General features: G+C 43.0%; 1 protein-coding gene across 10 annotated transcripts in view; it reads right to left on the bottom strand.

Annotated features, from left to right (window-relative positions):
* Positions 1-23383, bottom strand: part of robo2 (roundabout, axon guidance receptor, homolog 2 (Drosophila)) — a 341406-nt gene that overhangs the window by 147081 nt on the left and 170942 nt on the right. Inside the window, exon 1 of one of the 10 annotated variants that reach the window (XM_074678833.1) lies at positions 13265-13953. The exons of the other annotated variants lie outside the window; for them this stretch is intronic. Within the exon in view, the coding sequence (XP_074534934.1) occupies positions 13265-13319 (55 nt within the window). The 5' untranslated portion in view covers positions 13320-13953. Of the gene's footprint in view, positions 1-13264; positions 13954-23383 lie in introns of those variants that run through there. 10 annotated transcript variants of the gene reach the window in all.

The following is a 23383-nucleotide window of genomic DNA, read 5'->3' as shown; positions in this document are numbered from 1 at the left end:
CAAGTCGGAGAGCTGTGTGTGTGTGTGACCTGGTCTTAACCACAGAGATAAGATGTTGCAGGCCACACACATACCCATTTACACGACAGAAACCCTGGGAACCATGCACCGATCAAAGAGTTTGATCCAGCATCAAACGAGTGAAGACAAAGTCAGGGGCAAAGGGGAATGATGCTAACTTTCCAGCAGCTGTCTTAACCCTCTTTCTTTTGAACTGCATTCAATACCTCATCAATAACTCCGACACAGTTGGCAGCCAAACCAGAAGCAGCCAGTGTTGTATTAAGTAGAGTGCCTGGCTCTTTGTTTCAAAATTAGTTGTTGCAGGTGTATGTGATTGAGCTGAGTTGATGACTGTGCCCTTCCCCGGGGCGCTGCAGTGGGGTAATAGGACGATGCCTGCTGCACAGAAGAGCAGCGTAGCACATAGGTCTTTGTGCTTATGTAAGGGCTTATTTTAACATGGCATGGAGTCCAAACAGAGGAGGTTCCAGCTCTTTTGTTTGCCTTCCACTTCTCCCTTATTCTTGATTCTCCCAAAGGAAAACCAGGACACGCTGTACCTGGTGTTTTCTGCCCAGGAGTCTGCAGAAGGACAGGCATGGGTAGAAACCCACTGATCAGCACAAAATACACTTCAAAGACTGTTAAGGGTGTGTAGTTTATACCACACACACACTCTGAGGAAATGTGTGCGGGTGTACCATTTGTCTTAACAGGGATCAGGCATCAGGCGGGGGATATTGACCCCTGAACAGGAGGTAGCCTGTTCTCTCTTCTGCCTAATTTGGGCTAATTCCCTCCATTTCCCTGTCATTGATTAGTGATCAGGGCTGGTGTCTTGCTCTAAGTGGGACCACAGATCGGGGTTTGTTGCATGATAAGGTCCTGATATCCTGCTTCTGGAGGGAGGGGTGAAAAACAAAGGATGTGCTTTTTTTAGGAGGGTAAAAAAGAAATACAGTGTGTTTTTCCACCAGTGACCTAGCAGTGGCCTGTTACGCTGTCAGCACAGGGGCAGAGGGGCAACTTTGTATCCTGGCAGTAAGTGACTAAATGAATGAAGCAGTAATTAACACCATGACATTGATAAATGGAGGGCATGATAAAGGAAGGACACCGAGACCCCCCTCTCCCTCAGATGAAGTGTCAAATGCACATTTATTCTTATCTCATTGGAGCATCTGCTTCCCACATAATCCACAGACCCCACGGTGGCTCTTCCACTACGTCCAGTGCGCATGCACAGTAATAAACTGCTGTGACTCCCTTCGATTTATATCAGTCTAATTTCTTTAAATCCAATTTGTATTCCAATCTACCGCCTTCTAATCACTTAAACCTAGAGTCTCCATCTGCTCGCCTCTTTCCGGTGGAAATGAACACAGCAGATGCCTCTGCAATTGTCCTTTCACTGCCAGAGAAAGCTGAGCTGGGTGCACGGAGGGCCGGACGTGACTGGTCAGTGTCCTTCCTGAGTGGAGGTAGTCAGGTGCAGGGGTAAGAAAGGTTAAAAGCGCATCCATATGTCGTGGAATTTGATTTCAAAGAGGTGTATTAATCTCAATGAGAGATCAGGTGAACTTTGCTGCTTGATGAGAAAGTTTAACTTTTTAAACGTCTGTTGTCAAGCTTTTTTTTTTTTCAGTGTGCCCTCTTGCTGCTCTCATGTCCAACAGATGATCAAATAAAGGAGCTTATGTATATCCCCACTGCCCAGCTGAGACACAAAAGCCTCCAAAAGAAGTGAAAGTCAATTTTCAGCTTCCTATTGGCCCCTTCTCTCAGTCTCTTTACGGTAAATGGGCTTTCTGTTGCCCTTTTAATGCGATCATTGGTGCTGTGCAATCAAGTGCTCTCTGAGCTGAGGCGAGTGCACTTCACTGGGTCTCAGGGCACACGCTCCAATCAAAATGCTGTGTTTTCCCCTGTCTGCAATAACACCACCATTACTTTTCACCACCGCTGTGCAGTCATCCTCTCCTGGAGGAAAGCGGGAACCAGAGAACAAACAAACAAGCACACGAGACGGAGGCTGGAGTCAGAGAGAGATTACTGAACCAGAAGCTGAATTTCTTTTTCTGCCTTTTCCTTCACTCGACTTATGTTTGCTTCACTGGAATTGCATGCAATTTTTGAAATGCTGCTTTCCAAGTAAAGTGAAGTTTTAGAGCATGCTTTGTCCGACTCTGACAGCTCAACAAAAAAGGCAGCAGGTTTGGTTCAAATCCAGGATGAAAACAGCACTTTAACCACTTTAATTGTTTCTTTCCCTCTTGTGTTTCCACTGACCACACACGAAGAAGGAGTCTTTCTATTATCTCTGTCACATATTTATTCATGTGTGCAACAGAAGGTCAGGCCTTTGATGATCTTTTTGTAATTATTTTTATTAGTTCCCCAGAGAAATTGGAGCCCACCAACCAAATCAATACCCACACCAGTCTCAGCCAGAATATAAAAGGAAGGGCTCCCCGAAGAGATATTAGTTATTCTGCCAGCACCAGCAGACATGTGCGCTGATCACAGGTAACCAACGGCAACCTCAGACCAAGGCAAAAAAGTTGCAGTGGCTGAAGCTCCATAAAACATCAAACATGAAAACCAAGGTCCCAGCCAAGAAGCAGTAAAAGTGTAATGTGGATGCTGAGATGGTGGAGGTAGAAAGTGCTGAGACTCAGAGAGCCGACTGAATGTAGGAAAAAAGTAAATAAAAAAAAATCCTCAAAGAAATTTCATAGAGGATGAATTATGCATTGGATCCATGTTGTCCATCCTGAAATATATTCTCCCACTTCTCCACAACCTCCTGCTTTATCTCCTCAGCCTCTCCCTCCCAATCTCTCTCTGTCTCCTTCACTTGCTCCCTGTCCTATTACATCCTGCCCTCGCTGTGAGGGTGACAGAGTCATATCCGTCATGTCATCAGAAGGGAAATCTGAGCGAGCAGCAGGGGGAAACTGGGGGTGGCGATAGAATGATGTTACTGGCCGTCCTCGCCTCTGCACGGGGCCCGCTGTGACACTTGCAAGCAGCCCATTCTGCACCCAAGATTCATCTTCTTTACGGGGGGCTGTCAGCGGCGTCACAGCACATGAGCACCGCTGCACCCCGAATATGAGACCTCAGCTCATCTCAGAGTGGTGTCACTAAAGACGCCCTGCTGAGTCCACCAGAGTCCATCCTTAGCACTTGATATAGTTTGGAATTTTCTTAAAACCATGCAACATCTCGGCTGCAGGAGAGAGAAGAAGTTCAAGCTATCAGGCAAACATGATGGGCTCTGTTCCACCTCGCTGCTCTGCATACTGCCTCCGGCTCCCCCCTCCTAAAATCTATACTCTGAAAGCAAACACAGGGGTAATTCTAGGAGCTGCTCTCAACATCTCACTGCATCCAAGCTTGCCTCTAACAAACATCAGATAGAATTCCACTCCAAGTGTATTTCGGGCAGTGGTGTAGTGGGGTCGTATTGACTCTGCATCTGTGTATTTGCCCTCTTCTCCCCCATGCAGTTGGAATATATAAATAGATTACTGTGGGAAACAGAATATCTGATTTTGCTGCAAAAGGCTGATTCACGCAGCGTGCATTTCAAGCAGTTACCACCTTGATGTTTTTCTTCTCACTCCTCATTCTGCGATCAGTAGCCACGAGCAGAAAATGGGAGATGTTATCTGATTTTCTTGTTCGGCAGATGGTCTATCATGGAAGAGCTAAGGTTGCTTAGTTGAAACAAGAGACTGCAGGAGGGGAAAGGGAAGCTATTAAAACACTTTGGAGCTCTTTACGCTGGGCTGGGATATGTTTATAAGGATGCTGCCAGCTAGTTCTACATACAGCTCTGCGCAACTGTCAGCCCGCGAGTAGGGACACTAAACTGTGTGATGCAGATTAAATGATTTCCGATGCCAGGGCCACTCAAGCATGTAGCTCACAGCTCAACCCCACCTCCTCTAACCCCCTCTCCCCCTCAGTATAGATCCTTCTGAGAAGCCTGAGCTCAGCCACTTTCTTGCCTCTACTTTGCATGGCAGAGGGTTTGATATGGAAGACGTACTTGTATAGGGGAAATCAGGAAATCAATTCCCAGGTCATGAGGTAAACAGAAATATGGGAGGCAGACAAATCTACGAGTTCATATTTTATCTGCGATGGCAGATGTGTGTGGTCAACCTCCAGTTCACACACATCTCCAGACGACTTGGCCGGGTCAATACAATGACTGTACACAGGAGCAACACAGAGCTGTTTAGTAAACAACAAAGGAGGGTGCTGCAGATGTCACGTTGATGGGATCACCAGTATTTCACAAGTTTATGGAAGGTTACCTTTAGTTGTGTTAAATGTTGACTATGTCGTGGGGATAGGCATTTATTTCTGACAAAAATAAGACTTGAAAGCCACTGCTAACCCGTTCACTAATAATCCAAGTAGTTCCCTTCCCCCACATCAACTACAGTAGCCACGTTTACATGGACCCAAATATTCCGCTTGCATTCGGTTTATTTGCTCAAACGAAAAGACTTTAACCTTTGTATGCACCTCATTCCAAAAGAAATATGCCAATCCGAATGGACATTTAATCGGTTTCACAGGGGTGGAATATTCCTGTCCCAAAACCTATTGAGGTATCATGTATCCACTCAAACTGAAAGTTGTCAGGGTGCGTTCTTTCAGCGCATGCTCAGATATGACGTAAGACACAACTAGAGACGTTTCTCAACTTTAAAAATGGTGGCGAGCCGTCAACACTGGACTGCTGCGGAAAGTTTGTTTTTGATCCAATCTTTGAAAGAAATGAACATAATTTCAAGACTGGGCGGACGACAAACTTGCAATACGGTGTATTGCAACACCGTCATAAACAAACTGTCGTCCTCCAGCTTTGTTAAATCTCGTGATGTTTACGTTTTTCTGCGCATGTCCCATTGACTATTCTGTTTGATTATAGCGGCGCATGTAGACCAGAGATTGGAATATTCCTTTCCATATATACTATTGTTTTCGGAAAAGTAAATCCGAAAGATTCCGTTCAGAAAGACGAAAAACTCCTCATGTAACCGTGGCTAATGTTGTGCTGATGAGGTCGTAAAAAAATAAGCCACAAAACAAGACTCCTTTTAGCCACAGGTCTATCTCCATTGATCACAACACTAAAAATGTTGAAATAAACTATTTTTTTCCAAGTAGTCAGCATTTGTGAATTGGTCTTCTGACAGCAGGTTAAGAAAGATGAAGTGAAATGAATAATTAATGGTCTCATTCTTCCCTTTAAACTGCTCTCAAAAGAAGTACATTTCCAAATGCTCAAATCTGGTCGTGGTTATCTCCAGAAAAATATGTTAAAAAGGCCGACTTTTCGACGGTCACTTTAATGCCTGTAAATGTGCTACAAAATGAGATTAGCCAGAATCACTGTTTATGTTTCTGCAGATACATATCTGTGAACAAAACTCACATCACCAGGCCTCCTCTTTAAGTGTGTGCTACACCAAACAGTTCCTTCTGAGGGAAGTGCAATGAAATGAATGGTATCAATTGATTCTCCCTCAAGCATTGTAATCTCTTTACCTGCATTGCTGAGCTGCTGCAGCAGATTGAATAGGGCAAAACAAATAAGTGCTTTATTGCTTTAGAAATGAAGGTAGAGGAAGGGGGAGGGTGGTGCAGAAGGAGGGAGGAGGAGGAGGAGGAGACCTTCAGGTCTCCGTGATACACTGTGTTGAGAGATGAGTGGATAATTGGAGGTGTGCTGTGGGTGCTGACCTGGAGTGAACACTCTACAGTGTCCCTGCATGTCAATGAGGGCGGCTCGACTTGGCTTTAGACCCACATGAGAACATGAGGGATAACCTCACACCCTCTACACCAGTTCAACTGATGGACTCAGAGAACTGAGCCAGGTGATCATGCAGCCCCTATAGTGCACTGTTTGTGCTTTTTAAGGTAGCACTTACCAAGTCAAGAGGAGATTTATTAAATTCCTATTCCACAGGACACTTCATCTGGTCTGGCTTAGGCCGATAGGGTCAAGGGTGCCAGCAGTAAGTGGATGAAGGACTTGTTCAATTTACTCTGACCCATAAATCCATGGAAACACAAAAACAATAGGCTGTGATGGTTATTAATGGTGCTCACAAACACATTCACACACACTACATTTCATAATTTTACCACTGGCTGGGTGTTACCGCGCTCTGAGATGACAAATGCCCGCGAGCAGCTCTCCAGAAAAATCATCACCATCCTGGAAGTGAGACTGCGGAGTTCAAACGTTCAAGGATGCGATTAAGGTTTTCTTCCTCTCCGCCACAGTGGCTGTGACACCCGGCTCGTGCTGCACCGAGACTTCACCCACAGACCCATTCTCACCAGGAGCCATTACATACAGTAAATCAACTCACTGCTGGCCATGGTGGGTCGGTTTACGAAGCAGTGTGGGGTCTTGGTGTTTGCAGCAGGGACGCAACAAGGACAGGTTCCCACAGCACTGACATACAGTGCCCCTCATGTTACTTATCACAGATTATGTGCATAATAATGTGATCATATTAAAATATGTCAAATTGTAAAAATGCTGTTACATCAGCATCAAACTGCTAACAAACACCATGAACCATAGCTTGGCATGTTGTACCTTACCAAAGCATATATTAGCACACCGATTACACAACAAGGTTATTTGGAAATACACAGTCAGGGAACACTTTGTCTTATTACCAGCTGATATAACAATGCATAATGTGTTATAGGGTATTTGCAATTCATAGAAAAGCCACTGCATATCAAGAAGACAGCAAATTATATTTGAAGGACCAGCAAGCAGGAAGAGATCAAGCCCCACAGAGGACCTTTGGGCTACTTCAGTTTTACCAAAAAAAGTGGTTTAGCCAGATTTCTTTCTGCTTTGAAGTCTGTCTACATCCAGCAGGTTAGTAACGGGGAAGTAAAGGCACCGAGCTGTCATGGCTGGCTGATCCATACACCGAGTCAGAGATGGAGATGGCAGAACGAGACACTTATTCACTGGCTCCACCATGAATGCTGTGCTGGACTGCTGCTGTGTGTGACGGATGTGTGCTCGAGTGTCATGCTCGGGCTGTCCATCTTCACACGTCTCACACTGAGAGGCAGCTCATGCATTTTTATCAGCAAGCCTGACCTCATCTTCAAGGCGCTCAGCCCAGGTACGTCTGTCAAACAAACTCCTGACAATGAAGAACAAAGAGGTGTGCAACCAACTGAAGACAAACAGAAAACAAGAAGGAATATGGCGATAAAATACGGTAAATATTGATTAAAAGATCTATATGTCTTTGTCTTGGTGTTTCATATCGTCAACAACTGATTTCTTTCTCATTAAATCAGCCATTCAAAATCCATCTAACTGATGTGGCTTAACACTGGATCAGAGTCAGTTGGAAAGCAATGTCCATTTGATTTGCAAAGTGTGGCTAATGTTAGAACAGCACCACACCTTGCAGGTTAACATCAACATGTCTGTGCTGGCTATGCATTGCTACAGATGAGTCTTTATAAACCAGCTTAACCAGATACAGGCCTACATCCCAGATAAGTATCAATCTGATCTAGGCCTGTCACTATAATCAATAAATTGATTAACCGAACGATAAATAAAAACGTCCTCGGTAAGTTTGCCAGCCTCGATAAACTTACACGTGCATGCATGTTTGTTTTCCTCCTCTCTTTCGACCAAAGAGGCTGAATGAGAAGATGGCTCACTACGTCTATCTTTCCTAACATCGGGGTGCATAGGTTCTATAGCGGATTTAGCAGATTTATAGCGGAGTGAGCAGCTGTCAAAAATGCGATCTTTGGGCTGCTTGCGCGTACACACGGAGAGAGCTGAAGCGAGCGTCCTGAGGGGTAAGGAGGAAACACACGCTAATATGAGTGATGGCACGAAAGATACAGTTCTTAAGCCGCCTGCCACAGTCCCAGTGTGGGAATATTTTGTTTTTTACCAGAATGAACTAAGTGTGAGCTCATGAACACCAACGAGCTGATATGTCGCATTTGTTTGAAAATAGTGGCAACAAAGAAGAAGAAGGGGAGGTGCAGCGGAGCCTTGTTCTTTGACAATCCGCTCTTACTGAGGCTTTTGGTCTGCAAAGTAAATAGAAATAAAAGCGCCAAATGGTGGGCGCTCAAAGACGGCTACATTGCCAAAGAAATGCAGCCCTTCAATACGGTTGAAAGCCAGAAATGTTAAAAATGTTTGATAGACTGTACGGATTGACTGGGAAAAAGGACATGTTATAAACAATTCAGGAACTGTATAAACTCCCTTTTATTTAGGCTATAGTTTTTATTGTTGTTGTTGTTTTTTTTTTTTTTTGAGTTAGTTATCGTGACAGGCTTATACTAGAGTCTTACTCGCCCCACATTTACATTTAAAATCCAATAAAATAATATATAAAAAAATAAAATATGTTTTTGATTCCTTTGTGTTTTCCAAGTTAAGAAAGCCAAAACAAGCTGTCGCCAAAGCATTAGTCTCTGTTTCATCCTCATATTAAGGAATAGAGAACACTAAATTAACACTGGTCTCCGATCAGATCAGTGTTGGTGTCTGCTCATACCTAAGTCCAGGTTTCATAATGGTATTGGGACTTAAAAAGTTAAATTGTTGCATACCTACTGCATACAACTTTATCACATGATTTAATCTTCCTATAACGAGTAAAATATTTAATAACAGGGATGTCAATTAATCCAGCATATATGCCTCTCTGTGTGTTTGTCTACCCATAAGCATGCAGAGCTGCATAGCTGTAGGTACTTTAGTGAGCGTTTCAACCTTGACATCCCTCACTTCCTTCTGAAGTTTGCTGTTAGACAGCCAACCAGAGGGCACAGTGAGGGCACCAGCACACTGAGAAACTCGACTCTTCCCCAGAGTTCACTCAGCGTCTCAGTGCAGCATGCAACATAAAAACTGTGACAAGGCAAACATTCTGTCTCTAACAGCAAGTTAAAGGCACTGCAGGCGTATGCTCCAAACTGCAGTTTGGCATCCTTTAAAGATAGCTTACCCCCACAAAACTTTACTAACTCCAAACATCTGACAAAAGCAGAGTTTGTTTACGGCTGTGTGTGCATCAACTGATCGATACAGCTTCACTCACTATCATGTAATCACCAGGATTATGGAAACATAATGAGAGAAACATTGTCAGTCATTGGGTCGGCCTCTGAGTCTTAATCTGAGGCAGAGTGAGACTACAGCCAGGTCTGTTTCTCTGCCTGGGGGCCCAGAGGGATGAGCACAGGTGTGTGTTCTGTATGTGCAGGTGTGTGAGACAGGTGAAGGCCCGAAATGCTTACTTTACATCACAGTCAGCACACTCAGCTCATCATAACACCCCTCCCCCCATCTCACAATCCACACACACATTCCCTTTATACGTCCACCGCAGGTGTACAACAAGCACCTCTGTGTTTGAATTCCACCCCCATGGACAACGCCAGCAAGGGATGGCACATGTGTGGTGGTGTGTGTGTGTGAGGGAGAGAAGTTTGGAAACACAAATCACACAAAGAAAGATTCTTATCCTTTACTGCCGCCTACTTGTTAGAACTGAACTTCTATCGCCTCCAGCTTTAACCTCACATCCTCTTTTTGTTTCTCCAGGCAAAAGCATCAAGGAAGCAGGCCTTTGTCTGCTCTGTAAATGTCAGGGGTATGCTTGGCTGATGCTTAATAAAGCGAGGGTAAATCAGGGAAAAGTGGTATTACCTCCCCTGCTTTCTGCTGGTGTAACTGCAGAATCAGCCATGTGTATCGCCTGACGCTGACATTTCCTCTTCCACATGTGCTATGAAAATGTAAAGCCATTAACTAGCGTGATCTCAGAATATGAAACTGCTGTGATTGCTTTTATTTTTAAAAGATCACACAGAAGTATTTTGGACAGACCTCAAAGTGCATCCTGAGTGCGTGACGCAGCGTGTGCTGAAAGGTGATCCACAGGGTAGTCAATCTCGGCTGTAAAAACATCATATGAGCTGACAGGCCCCGTCACTGGTCCAGTTACACGTTTTACGCACACACACATACACAGGAGTGTGTAAGCTGATTTTTATTAGACAAGTGCTCCCTACCTCTTTGTTCCCTGTTCATTCACTTCCTCTTATGATCACCACCTTTGCGGTTATTCCCTGCTCATTTTTGATGTTAATCAGAGAACAAACAGTCCTCCGCTCTGAAGCAGAGGAGAGCCGGCCTCCATGACAATGATGAGACCGTGAGAGACAGTCGAGAGCGGCTTCCTGTACATCTCAGACGAACGAAGGTTCATCATCACAGCAGCCCCCATTCCGGCAAAATGAACCGCAATTACAATAACGCTGCCTAAACGCTGCCAACTCGAGCAGAACAATCACATTTAGGGCGAGACTTTGCGATGGCTCTTACACAATGACCTCAGCCTGCCTCATCATTCACCTACACTATTTTAATCTAGGCTTACTTTCCATTATAGGGCAGTGCTTTAGACTGCTCTCATTCAATCATGAGCATCAACAGAGTTGTTAAGTCTCCAGGGCGATTTTGTGGCACAGCCTCATCCCTGTCGTTTCCCTTTAAAAGATTGTATTGTTAAACAACTCTTCTTGCGATCTCTTTTTTTGATTGTGCTCATTCACTCATCCCTCCTCCTCCTCCTCCTCCCTAGGATATAGTTTCTCTTGACTCAGCATTACTGTAACCACAACCCTGCTGGAGGATAGAAAGACGCACACTGTCTGCACCACCAAACACCCCGAGCAGCCGTCTCCACAGCTTCTCAGACAGATTGAAGTCAGAACGTATTTCAGCACCTCTCGCCATGTCTCCCAGGATGGACGTGATGTCACCAGCTCCTACATCACACACAGGCACGCAGGAGACCTCAGAATAGCACAGGGTCAGGAGTGCATGTCCACTATGCAAAGTATGCTCTAATCTTGCTTCAAAAGCATCATGGTGGAGTTTGGAGAGATAACCAAGCAGCTGCTGGCTGGTGTATTCCTGGAAATGTCCTCAACTGCAATCACTTTGATGATTTTGGAGAAAATAGTGGAGTGATTCACGTCTCAGAGGCCTCAAGACAGCCTCGTCTATTTCAGCCTTGGCAAAAACACCCATCACACTCAGTTTCTCAGCCTTTTCTCTCCCTTACTCTCACCTTTTCTCTGCTCTCCTACACACTAGCAGTATTAATCACAGAACACTAAACAGTGACTGACGCCATTCACAAGGCCAGGCTTTGTTGGCTGCACTGCCCAGAGAATACAACTCCAGACCTTTTTGTCTGCCTAAGTGGACTCTTAGAGGAAGCTCCTCCCTCTCCAAGGACCCTCAGATTACCTTTGAAAAGGGCTGGGTGATGGGTGAGTTTTTGCAAGGACAGAGTTGGAGAGCAAGGGAGAGCAAAAAAGGGAGGAGGAGGGTGACAGGCAAATGATTGGGAAGATCCACAGCTCTCAGGGAGAGGTACACCCTCTCCCTGTGGAGTAGTAGCAATGCCATCCACCACTGCTTAGCAACCAGTGGGACTAGCTGAGCTGAATGAAAGACAGCAGGAAAAAAAGGTATGAGAAAGAAAAGGAAAAATATTCAAATCCCAGCAGAAAGGAGAGTTGATTTGCTAACATCAAACTGCTGCAGAACCAAAACTCGCAGCTGTGAAGAACAAAAGCGGGAGCTGACAGGTGAAAGCAAAGAGAAATGGAGACTTGCAGGCTCTTGCATTCAGTGACAACAAAACCCCGGCTTTACATACTGCTGTGCAAACGATACAAAGCAAACACACGCATGAATCATCACCTACAACATAATGCTGATATAATTTCCCAGTAGATGACTGGTCCAGAGTATTGTTTTCACATTCTGAGATTGTGAGTCTCATTTTACCAAAGCAAGCCTGTGTGTTTGTGTTAGTGTGTGTGAAATCTGTAAAAGAAAGGTGTGTCTGGTCCACAACAGACAATAGAAGTATCCAATCAGGATTCAGGTTTGTGCATTTCAAACTAATACATCTTAATCCCTCCCATAATTCCACCAGTCACAGGTTGAACCAATCCCAATCACTGAATCCTCACCTAAGCCCTCCTATTTGGATGATTGATGTGAGTCATCACATTAACTTTGCAGTTGAAGCTGTTTTAATTCCACCATTAAACCAGTTTTCTTGTAGGCTGATGAATCCCATGAAGCCTTGTAAATGCAAAAAAACAGAAAGTGCTGACTTAGCACTGAGCTGTAGATTGGGCGAACAGCGCTGAAGCTTTCTGGCTGCAGAAATTAAACAGTATCCATCTCATTTGCATTATTATTAAAGTTTAATCAAACAAATGGGTATAATAAACTGGGGCACTGGCCAAGGTTAGGTTTAAGCTGCTTTGCTTTACCCCACAGTGCACAATCTGAGCAATGAAATCCTGAAGCTGAGTGACCACAAAAATACCATTCAGTACAGAGCAGAGGCAGGGCGTTCACTACATCTAACACCTGCAACACACTGCACCTCCACAGGTCTGGTGATTGAGTACTTTGTCCTTTTTTAAGTGTTTTCTGGACACATTTAAAATATGTTTAAGTTCAGAATCAAAGCTTTTTTTAACTACTTTGTCCATTTATGCATTAGATAGTCAAAGATTTAATCTTTGGACACAATTACACATTATCAGAATCATTCATATTTTAAGTTTTTGTGCTTTACATTAAGATTTAAAGGAAGAAAACTACAATGAAAGCCTTTTACTGCTCCTAATAATCACAATATAGGCACAACTTTAGTATTTAACACTTAAAACACTGCTTGCATGCTGCCTCTGCCATGTGTTGCACTGGGGAAAAGACATCAAGTGTCACTGCGTCTATCTTAACCTCTGGAAATGTAACTATTAACTACATTGGGATAATATAAGTGGTTGACTTAGAGTGGTTTTAGTGCAATTAATATTGGGAAAAGCATTTAACAAAAATATCACAGGGAAAAAAATGTAGAAAACCTCTTAGAATGCCACTCAAGCGTCTCCATTTGCTACTAATTTGTTACTTTTTTATAACTGCGTCATCACACAAACATTTCCACTCAGTTTAATACTGAAATTATGCCGCTCATAGATAAATACTACCAAAAATATCGAAAGTTTTGGTAAAACAGCGGCACGCCAAGTCTACATTAAAGATAATTTACATTTTCTAATTCCTAAAAGAGGTGGTTACCGCAAAAGAACAGTTTCGTCAACTTACCATCAACTTGAAAATACAGTAATCCACCAACAAGGATGAACGCTAGCGGACCCATACTAGCATATTAAACATCCACGGCGCGCGCGCGAATCCTCGTTCTCACTGCAGAAAAAAATATGTCCAAATGACAAACAAGTCTACTCCGTGTTTCTGAGAGTTACTGATAAGTCTTTTTAACTGACAAATGCCAGTTTCAGGGTTCAAACCCGAGAGGATCCATTTCACAGCAGGTCACCCGGAGCTGCTCGGGGTGTTCATATCCACTAGACCTCAAAGCCAAACTCTCGCTCAGTGAGTATTATCCCTGTTTGTCCCGAGAGTTCATCCGTAACTGCTGCCTCTTCTCCGAGGTGACCCACAGCACAAGCTAGACCCAACAGAACCAGAGAGGAAAGAAGTTAAAGTCCACAGTGGGAAGCAAAACGCAAGCCCCTCCGCAGCTCCTCGGCTCCTTGGGACGCGTCTCCGGCACCTCTCAAATCTTCAGCGCTGTCTCCACACTTCAGCACATGGCTCAGCTGTTTCACTGAATACAGACCAGCCTGAAACTCTCAGGCATCCCCAAAAAGTTGTTTTGTTACAAGGGGAACCAGCTCCCAAAAGACCCATGTGCCTTTCCTGGGATAAAGAGCTGTAAGTGTAACGTTACAGTCATAGTACAAGTCAGTCAGACATCCTCCTTCCCCTCTCTCCCTCTCTCCCTGTGCTTGATGGTTACAACAGAGCTGCCGCTAGGAGCGCACCACCTCTGCGCACCCGGCACAGCCCGCACACCAGAGCCTGATACACACAAGCAGTGACACGGGTGGAGAGTAAACTGGGGGAAGGAGAGGCTGCGAAAGCTTGAATCTTAGAGTAAACCTGTCTGTAGTCATGGAGAAAGGAAGAGTGGGCTGTTGACCCGTTTTTTCTAGAAAACTCTTTCACAAGAGATGCTTTAAAGTGGAAGATAGATCCTCATAGATACTATTTATGCATGTTTACAACAAAATTAAGACACCCAATGAATATTAAACACACAAATTAAGTTACTACCACTGCCTGCGTGGCCTATACACCCATCAATATCGGATAACAGCTGTAATCTAAAACTACTCAGAAAGTCAAATTCATACAGTTTTGGTGAAAATTTTGCAAAAACAGCCAACAGGTAGCACAGCAAAAACAGCTGTACAAGGATGCAAGTAAGACAAAAAATAAATAAAACAAAACAAACACAACACTGACGAATAAGACGATAGTATGTAAAACACAGGGTAAAAATACAAATCAATAACCTCCGTATCTGTATGTTTGCATATTTGAAGGGCAAGAGAAAAGGTGCTGAATGGTAAATGGATGTTAATGTATTGAGATATTGAAGCAGAATTGTAAATATGATCTCTGTCAGAAATCAATGACTGATTGAGCGCGCCCCTGCACCAAGATGAGCCAGAGAGGAGGCCCCTGTGCATACCAATTCTACACATAAGCATACATGCGAGTCAGGCCGCAGTGTGCACACAGACAGACAACAGTGAACACATGATCACTACACGTCTAATGATGGAAACACGTAGGAGATATGATTGGACACAGCAGTCTGGACCAAAGATATGCTGAGGTGCAGAGATAGAGGGGGGTTGTGTATGTGGTCAGCACTGCTTTGCTTCTGCCCAGCAACCCTCCTCATGGTGTCTCACCAGTTTATTATTGAATGAGCAGTGAGCTGTGAGCTCCCCCTACTGGTACCAGATAAAGGTACTGTCATATCACCAGGCAGGGTTTTTTTTATATGGCCCTATAAAGTGGGACCAAAAATGAGGCTACAAATACAGGCCAAACAGCTTCATTCCAAAGCAATAACATATAATTTCCCTAAATATGTACTTCAGTGTAGCTTTCAGGGGCTGAATTGAACAGATCTGATGAATACCACATCAGTGCAGCATTTCTAAACTCGTAGTAATGTTAAATGAAATCACTGAAATGTGTTGGAGCAACACAGGACTTGTTTACAGAAACACTCAGGGGTTGTTGAGAAATAATTAGATCTCCCAGACAGAATGCTAATACTGGTTTTGTAGAAATCATTGCATTAACAGATATTAAGAGAAGTAGGTTTAATCTAGCAATTATACCCCCCTTTGTTTTTACCTTAACACATAAAAGTAGCATGAGCACAACCTTAAAGGCTCTGATTTCCCATTTTATGACTATCATCAAAGTCAACCGTAGAACAAAGCCATCACTACTGGCAGTATGAGCCCTGAAGGTGTCTGTGAAAACCATACACTCGCAATAAAAAACACAGAGACCAACACTATGACAGGGTGGCTTTGGCAAGGAGAACCACATCTATTGCCTTTAATAACAGCTTTGACTGCTGGTGTTTTTTCTTCTTCTTCTTCTTTCCGTTTGTTTGTCGTGTTGCGTGTTGGAGCTTGCCCTGTAAAGGCCTGACTGGGAGCTGCGACATGTTGGGAGTTCGCTCACTTGCTCCTTTCGCAGGCAGCGCTGTCAGCTGGCCAGACACAGTGATTTGTCTTCATATTTTAATATGTTTGTGGGCTGCATGCAAATGTTGTCTTCTCGGTTCGTAGTGTCCTAGATTCTAACAGATGTACACACACACACACAAAGGCACAGCCAAACAGAAATTTATTGTGTCATCAGTGTTGCTGACGGTTCAAGGCAAATAAAAGAGAAAAAAAGGGGAATTGGAGAAAGGTAATTTACTGAGAAGAAAAGCTCACTTCAAACATAAACAATGGAGTGTATGGCTTCATTGATGAAAAAGTAAGTAGAGTGTAATTCTCCCACAAGCCCTGCCTTTTATTCCCCACTTTCAATCACTGTATCTGTAGTGGAGGCAGTGATATTCCCTGGGTTTCTAAATATCAGCTGAAAGTGGATTTATTTTAATTAAACTGGAGGCTATGTTTACTCAGGGCACAGCATGTTACATAAAAATGAGATGGCAAGGCTAAGCCGTGGACGGATAACTCATGGAGGCTATAATATACGGTAATGCTTTATTCCACTGCTGGAAGGACACCTCTGATTTCTTATTAGGGTGACATTCATGATATTACTGACAAACAGGGATTTCTCAGCTGATTAGTTCTTTCATTTTACGAGCTGAGAGCATGCAGATGAGGTGTAACCACAAACAAATAAGTGTGACATCACTGAGGGGGAAGGAAAGCATGAGTGGTGGTTTGGAACGGCTGCATCACCACAGATGAAGCAAGGATATTAAAAACATGGAGGGACACAGCCCTCGATGTAATCATCCTTCTTTTTTCAGTGTCTGCAGAGACTATCTGAGTTTACCACCAGATGCCGAAAAGGATCATTTGTTATAACCTAAACTAATCATGCCACAATCACTGTCGCGTTTTTGTGCATTCATGTGTTTTAAATTGAATAAAAACTAATAATCAATCAGATAATTCCTCATTATTGTCCTCGGGACATCTGCTCATTGATGGATCCTAGGTGGAGCCGCTCATTAGGAGGCTTGTTTGGCGTGACCCACATCCATCCTCGTCCACATCAAGAGTGACATGACTTCCACTGGTCAAGTTGATCTCCAAGGCGACTGGATTTTGTGGCAAACTTGAGAAAAATTTCTTCATTTAACATCTGATGCATGGAAAAAATCAGCATCACAAGCAAGAGGTGTTGCATCTTCTAATTGTAGAGTTTCTATCTACTTGCTGAGAACACAAAGTGCAGCATTGTTGTTTATTTGTGTGGATAAAAGCACAGCAGAGGATCAATAGGGGGTCTACAAGTGGGGGAGTGTGATATCTCTCTGACAGGATCACGAGTGCACATAGCAGCAGAAGCAAACACTCTCTAGGGGCTTGGATGCACATTCCAGCAGAGATATCATTTTCTGTATCTTAATTGCACGAAACTATCAGGTCCAATTCAAATGCAAACTATGAATCAAATGCAGACAGTGACAGAAGGTGTAGTTTCTGAAAAGCTGCATCTGCCTGTAGGTGTCTGGGGGGAAAGAGAGGAAAGTGTTTTTAATTGTGCGCCAGGTCAGAGGTTCAGGTAGCAACATCACTCATGATCAGATCAGAGTGGTATTTGGGGAGCTCTTAGCTGGAGATCTTTCATGGCTGAGTATCCCCTTACTGGGTTTGGGTCTCTGTGTGGGGATGATTAGGAGCTGGAGGTGGGAGGGTGGGGGAGTGTGGAGGGAGGGTGATGTGTGGAGGGGTGATTAATGTAGATGTCAGTAGCGGCCCTCCCTCCTGTGCTCCCTCCCCAGCATCCGTAATGACACCTGGGGAAGGCGGAATGGGTCTACCTGCGGCCCAGGCTCCCTCAGCAGGGCATGATTCTTCCCCATGATCCTCCTCTGTCAGCAGTCCTGTCACCGGGCTCGGATCAGACCCTTATTAATGGGCCTCTATGTCAAACATAGATATTAAGCTGTGCTCTGCTGCGCGCTATCCTCGGCAATAACACCCACATAGACGCACACACTGACACAATCACTTCTGTACAATACAGTGACAGACACAAACACACACACAGCAGAGTGCAGCACTTTCATAACTCATAAACACATCTCCACATGCACATTAACATCCGCAGAACTCTTCTTTCTTATTTAGCAAGTTTAAAGGTATCTGCAGAGCATGACGGCGTCCACAGATCTATTGGATGTCTCTGTCTCTGCTTCCACTCTTTGACACACACCACAGTATCACTTTATGCTGAAAGAGGTGACAAACCTCTCACTGTGATGCATTGTCCAATGATGCAAAACTCCACACAGCTACATAAAGGTTGTAAAGCTCCTAAGTATGACTCAGTGAAGTCTCTGTTCTTAAATGTGGCAGGCTGCACACAAAGAGACTCCAAATGTTTTGGCGGGGCCTCAACTACCAGTCCTGCTATTGCTATTCTGAACTTGTGGCTTGAATATGATACAAGCAACAGGGAGACGTTTGTAAGGACTTAGGGTTTTGGAGCCATAACACGGCCGATCTGGGTTTATTCAGAGCAATAAACCCTTTAATGGAAATCAGTGGGACACATGTTAGAGTCTGTACTCAGTGATACTCCCTCAGTGCGGGCTTAAAAAGGAGGAGGGCGTGCAGAAGGAGGAAATATGGAGGACAGGACACCTGAGCTGCATGTGGAGAGAAGCTTCTATCAGCAGGACATAAAGTCCGTATGTAATGCATCGCTCCGTCTTCCTCTGTGTGCACTGAAAGGCACAGGAAGTGAGATAGGGGCACCCTATCGAATGTTGCAAAACTGGGGATTACTGCACAGGAATTTTGGCTTTTCACTCAGACTTCAGTTCTGTCTCTTTCATTTTCATGCAGCCAAAAAGTGCTGATTTAATTTGCTTTAAGCGTGTACATCAATATGAAAATGCAGAGGCAATAATTTGTGTCATCAAAGAGCAAATTTGTCTGTACAAGTTTATGCGTTTGTAGAAATAAAACTTGACATTTCTTTGCTAGTAATATCAAGAGGAAAACCTTACAGTTTCCTTTAAACTTGTTTTCAAAGCTTAAGTTTTCTTACATTAAATATTCATGGTATAAAAAGCAGTAATCATAGTTTGATTCAGGAGAAAAAACACATTGCTACATATTTTTAAAGAGTTTAAACTCAGTTCCATCAGGACTTTGTTAGTCTTTGATCAGATTTAATGAACCATGGCTTGAAACACAAGCAAACAGCAACAGGACTCATATTTTTTCATTCGAATGTTGAAAATCTCGGAGAAGTGCGCAAAAAACATTACTTCACTTAAGTTGAACTAAGTTGTTCCACCTTTAAAGTGATGTAAACCTTTTGAAATCTAACTGAACAATGAGGCTGTGATCAGGTGAGATTATATATTCAGAAAAATATAATGAAAACATTTGAAGTGTGTATACTAAAAAACCTGCATCAGAGGTTCAGATGAGTTCATAAAACAGAAGCAGCAGAAATAAGATGCTAAAAACATGGAAATATACTGCATTTGATGAAGTCAGACAGTTTGTGAAGTCTTTGTTGTTTGTAAAGAAAAATTCTTGGAAGCTACAAGCAAAGTACAAATTAAAGGCACTGTAAGGGGTTTTCATGTTGTGTTGATTCTGGTGACCCCTGTGGACAAAGTTGGTAGTGTTTCCCTGTAATGAAGACTGCATTTCCCTTAAGCACTATCACCCAAGAAGGTCAAGATGTGGCTCTCACTGTTGCATCCATTTCCAGTCACAGATCCCCTTGACAACACTGATTTTCCTTTTGCAGAATGCAGAACGTAAAAGCATTAAGTGTAACATGTCAACAAAAAAAACTATCATTGTTAGCTCATAAAATCTGATGTATTTATTCTACATTACCCATAACAGCTCCATGATGTCATAATATGCGCCTTGACTGTACCAACAAATTTCTCTCTCTCTCTCTCTCTCTCTCTCTCTCTCTCTCTCTCTCTATATATATATATATATATATATATATATATATATATATATATATATATATATATGTATATATATATATATATATATATATATATATATATATATATATGTATATATATATATATATATATATATATATATATATATATATACACATATATACACATATATATATTTATGCACAAAACTTTTGTCCTCAGAGAGCAGTGAAGCATTCACAATAAATCCCATTTATGGTCATTTTGCTCCATTACTTTGCAAAGTTCTAGTTATGTAGTTTCTCTATCTGAAACAATATTTCAGAAGGAAATGTGCACTATTTTCCTCCAGAATCAGCTATGAGGACAAAATAATTACGTCAAAAAAAACAAATTAAATTCCCCCTGCTCCCTAACTTGCTCATTCCTGTCAAACCTTTCCAGCAGAGTTCATAATGTAGACACTTGCAGGTGAGTGTTGGATATCAACTAGGTTTTTCTTTTGTGTAATCCGACCCCGACACAGGTGAAAACATTCAATAGAGAGAATAAACAGTCCCCTTGCTGATAATCTACCTTTTGTCCTGAAGAGACATCAGTAAGAGTGAGCTTCTTTCAAAATCAGTTAAAAACTCCTCACAGTGCCCTTCATGTCTAAACACAGTCAATAAGGAATTCAGCTGCAGGAAATCCAAAGTTAACTCAGCAGGATGATCTGCCTCCTCCCTCCATTTTATCTACTTTATGTCAGCCTCTCTTTCCTCCCACTCTCATTAGATATTCCAGCCGCTTTCCCTCAACCACATTCCTGTCACCTATGGAATTTCCCCGTCTAGGTGAAAAACAGCCCACTCCCAGGTCCTTAGAGCTGACGCTAATTAGCTGGCCTACTTTTTACCCTGAACATGGCTGCTTTATCTGCCTCTGTGGAAACTCATCTCAACTGTCATCCCCCACCTTGGGCAGACCTTGATAACAGGGTGCTAGACCCCATCATGACAGGGCAGGGTAAACAGTTTGGGCCAGTCAGAGATGGGCAGCAGCCGCTAATGAGTGAGAGGAGTGAATACTTGAGCAGTGACGAGTCAGACGGGAGGGGATGAGAGGAAGGGAGGACAAGAGCTTCTCGAGTATCTCTTCAGCCTTCTTATCAGTTAGGACATTGTCCTTCCTCCTCAGACTAGCAGCTCCAGACATCATTAGCAAGGTTTAAACAGGCTCTACTTTTCAAATGTCTTTGTCCTGACCCCTTTGACCAGACTTTATAGACTGATAGGACTGGACTCATAGCTGGCATTAGTGTATAAACTGTGTTTACAACAGTTTCTGTTCACATGGAAAGTTTTATTCACTCCTGCAGATTAATCTGAAAGGGGAACAGTTTGTCTCATAAACACACGAGTAACCCAGACGAATGGATTTTATTCAAGCTATCAAAATCATTTATTCACAGTAATTTCCTTCCACCTCATTAAAACATTTCTGCAAAGAGAAGCAGAGTCCCCCCAAGACTTGGCATGAGCCTCCTCTGTCAGGGCACAGGAATTCACAAGTTACAAGACAGACATTAAAACACATCTCCATGTCTGAGATGCAGAAGAAATCCATTATTAGTTTTGCTACATGATGTCATTCACAGTCTATTTCCAGTTCCCGTATTTGTTCTGGCTTGCACTCAGCAAAAATATGTTTTTAACAAGGTGAATGCAACACATTAGAAAGGTTTCACAACAGCTGGTAGTGTTACTTTAATTGTTAGCACTTTGCCTCGTGCCAGCATTGTCGCACATACATTGGCACATATGTGCTAGCATGTCCACTGTGTGCATCTGATGTGTTGCCATTTTTTGCACAAGCATTATATTTCCTGTTCTGCATATGTTCTTATAGCCTGCACTGTGCCTCAAACAGTCCATCAGCTATTCATGGTTGATATAACCAGGGTGTCTCCTACAAGCTGCTGTATTTCTTAGTCTTTGTTAGAAGAAGCCCAGTGGGTGTGCGCTTGAGCTAAGAGTTTAATTAAATCTCCTTCTGTAGCGGTGGCGTGTGATCAATAAACAGTATTTAAGGATTGCAAGACTATCCAATTGTTGGAGCTCCTGTAATTTATTTTCTGTGTTAGCAGGTAGAAAAATGTGCGATGAAAATAACATTTTACTCCAAGCTTTGCTAATGTAGTGTATCTCTATTATTTCTGTAAGAATTGCATTAAACATAAGATAGTATGATTCTGTACATGTACTCTGTCCTGTTCGCCTTCTTTGGGAATATCAAATATCAGTTCTTGCAGCACAGCTGCTCACACAGTCATAGAAAAGTCATGTTGTTTGAATTCTTCAGTGCTTACTTTTGTGAAGCCAAAAACTCAGGGGTCAGAGATGAAGGATGGGAATTATAGGATAGCAATGTTTCATTTGTTTATGGTTTAAATCGTCTATAGCAGTGTTTCTTAGAAATGATAAAATACAGAAACTGTGATTAATGTGGTTGAGGCACTTTTTATGTTGCACAATTGACCATTTTAGTGTACTGAAAGTAGCAAAAACCCATTTTCAGGCAATACAAATGTGTCTAAACATTTTCAAACATAACTTGGCCATAATCTTCTAGAGAGCTGTTTCATTTTTGCACACAGTCAAGATTACACTCGAAATATGTACCCCATTACACTCTCATCTATGCGCTCACTTTTGGAAGAGAGCCCAGAATTAAAACTGCTCCTCTCATCGCTTCTCTCGTCCCTACTTAAACATTTTCAATCGGCCTGTCCCTTCTGTACACCATAAACTGACTGTAATCATGACTAGAAAAACAACATTATCCCCCTGCGTCCTTTGAATGATCTGCTTTGCTGCTCACCTTCAGTCAGGTGTAAGAAGGGGGGAACATTAATCTCAATATTTGGATTTGGTAACCCTGTGGCCTGGGACAATTTGAACATCTGTTGTCCCCCTTTTGCCAGGAGCTAAAATTGTGGCACTCTGTAGTCCAAGAGGCTGCTTTTCAAGCTCCATGGAGGGATTTAGCGATGAGTAGGGGAAGCTGCTGTGGTTGTGAATGAAGAATGTAAATCCTTATGTTAGAAAATGATTTATCTAAACTGGAGATGTCAAGTTTGGCTTTTATTTATCAACACCTTCTGGGTTCTATGTGTCCACTGTACCAAATAAAACACACATTGACTCTATAATAGAGGGGTTCTGCACTTAAACAGACAGCCCCGCCCCTGAACGCTGAGTGCTATCGATACGATCAATGGAAGGCAGCCCACATCAGAGGTTCAAACTTAATTGTCCCCCAAAATGGAAAGTGATTTAGAGCCCCAGGTCAGACTCAGTCCCAAATGACACATTAGGACATGCTTTCCCCATGCTCGATGAGGGACACGATGACCCTTTTGGGGGGAAGAGAAATGTCCAGACATTGGGGGCCCTTCGGGCACCCCAAAGGCCATAAATGCTTCAATGTCACCAATCTGAGCAAAGTGATAGTCTGGCACAGATGACGCCTGACACAAACATGCTGGCCCTTAATTATTTTTAGGCCTCAGCACACAGGAACAGAAAACAACAAATGGCAACAAGCAGCAGGTGATGATGTTGAGGCAGAGACTCCTCTCTGCTGAAGCACAGATTGATTCTGTTTGTTATGACAGTTGAGATGTTTCAGGACAAAAGGCTGCAGCTCTGCTGTATCACACA

This window comes from Halichoeres trimaculatus, unplaced genomic scaffold (assembly GCF_033239565.1).
Source record: "Halichoeres trimaculatus isolate MK-OKI-2021-1 unplaced genomic scaffold, fHalTri1.1 fHalTri1_scaffold_9, whole genome shotgun sequence".
Lineage (NCBI taxonomy): Eukaryota > Metazoa > Chordata > Actinopteri > Labriformes > Labridae > Halichoeres > Halichoeres trimaculatus.
The sequence above is the reverse complement of the archived record's forward strand: the minus strand, read 5'-3'. Positions and strand labels throughout refer to the sequence as shown.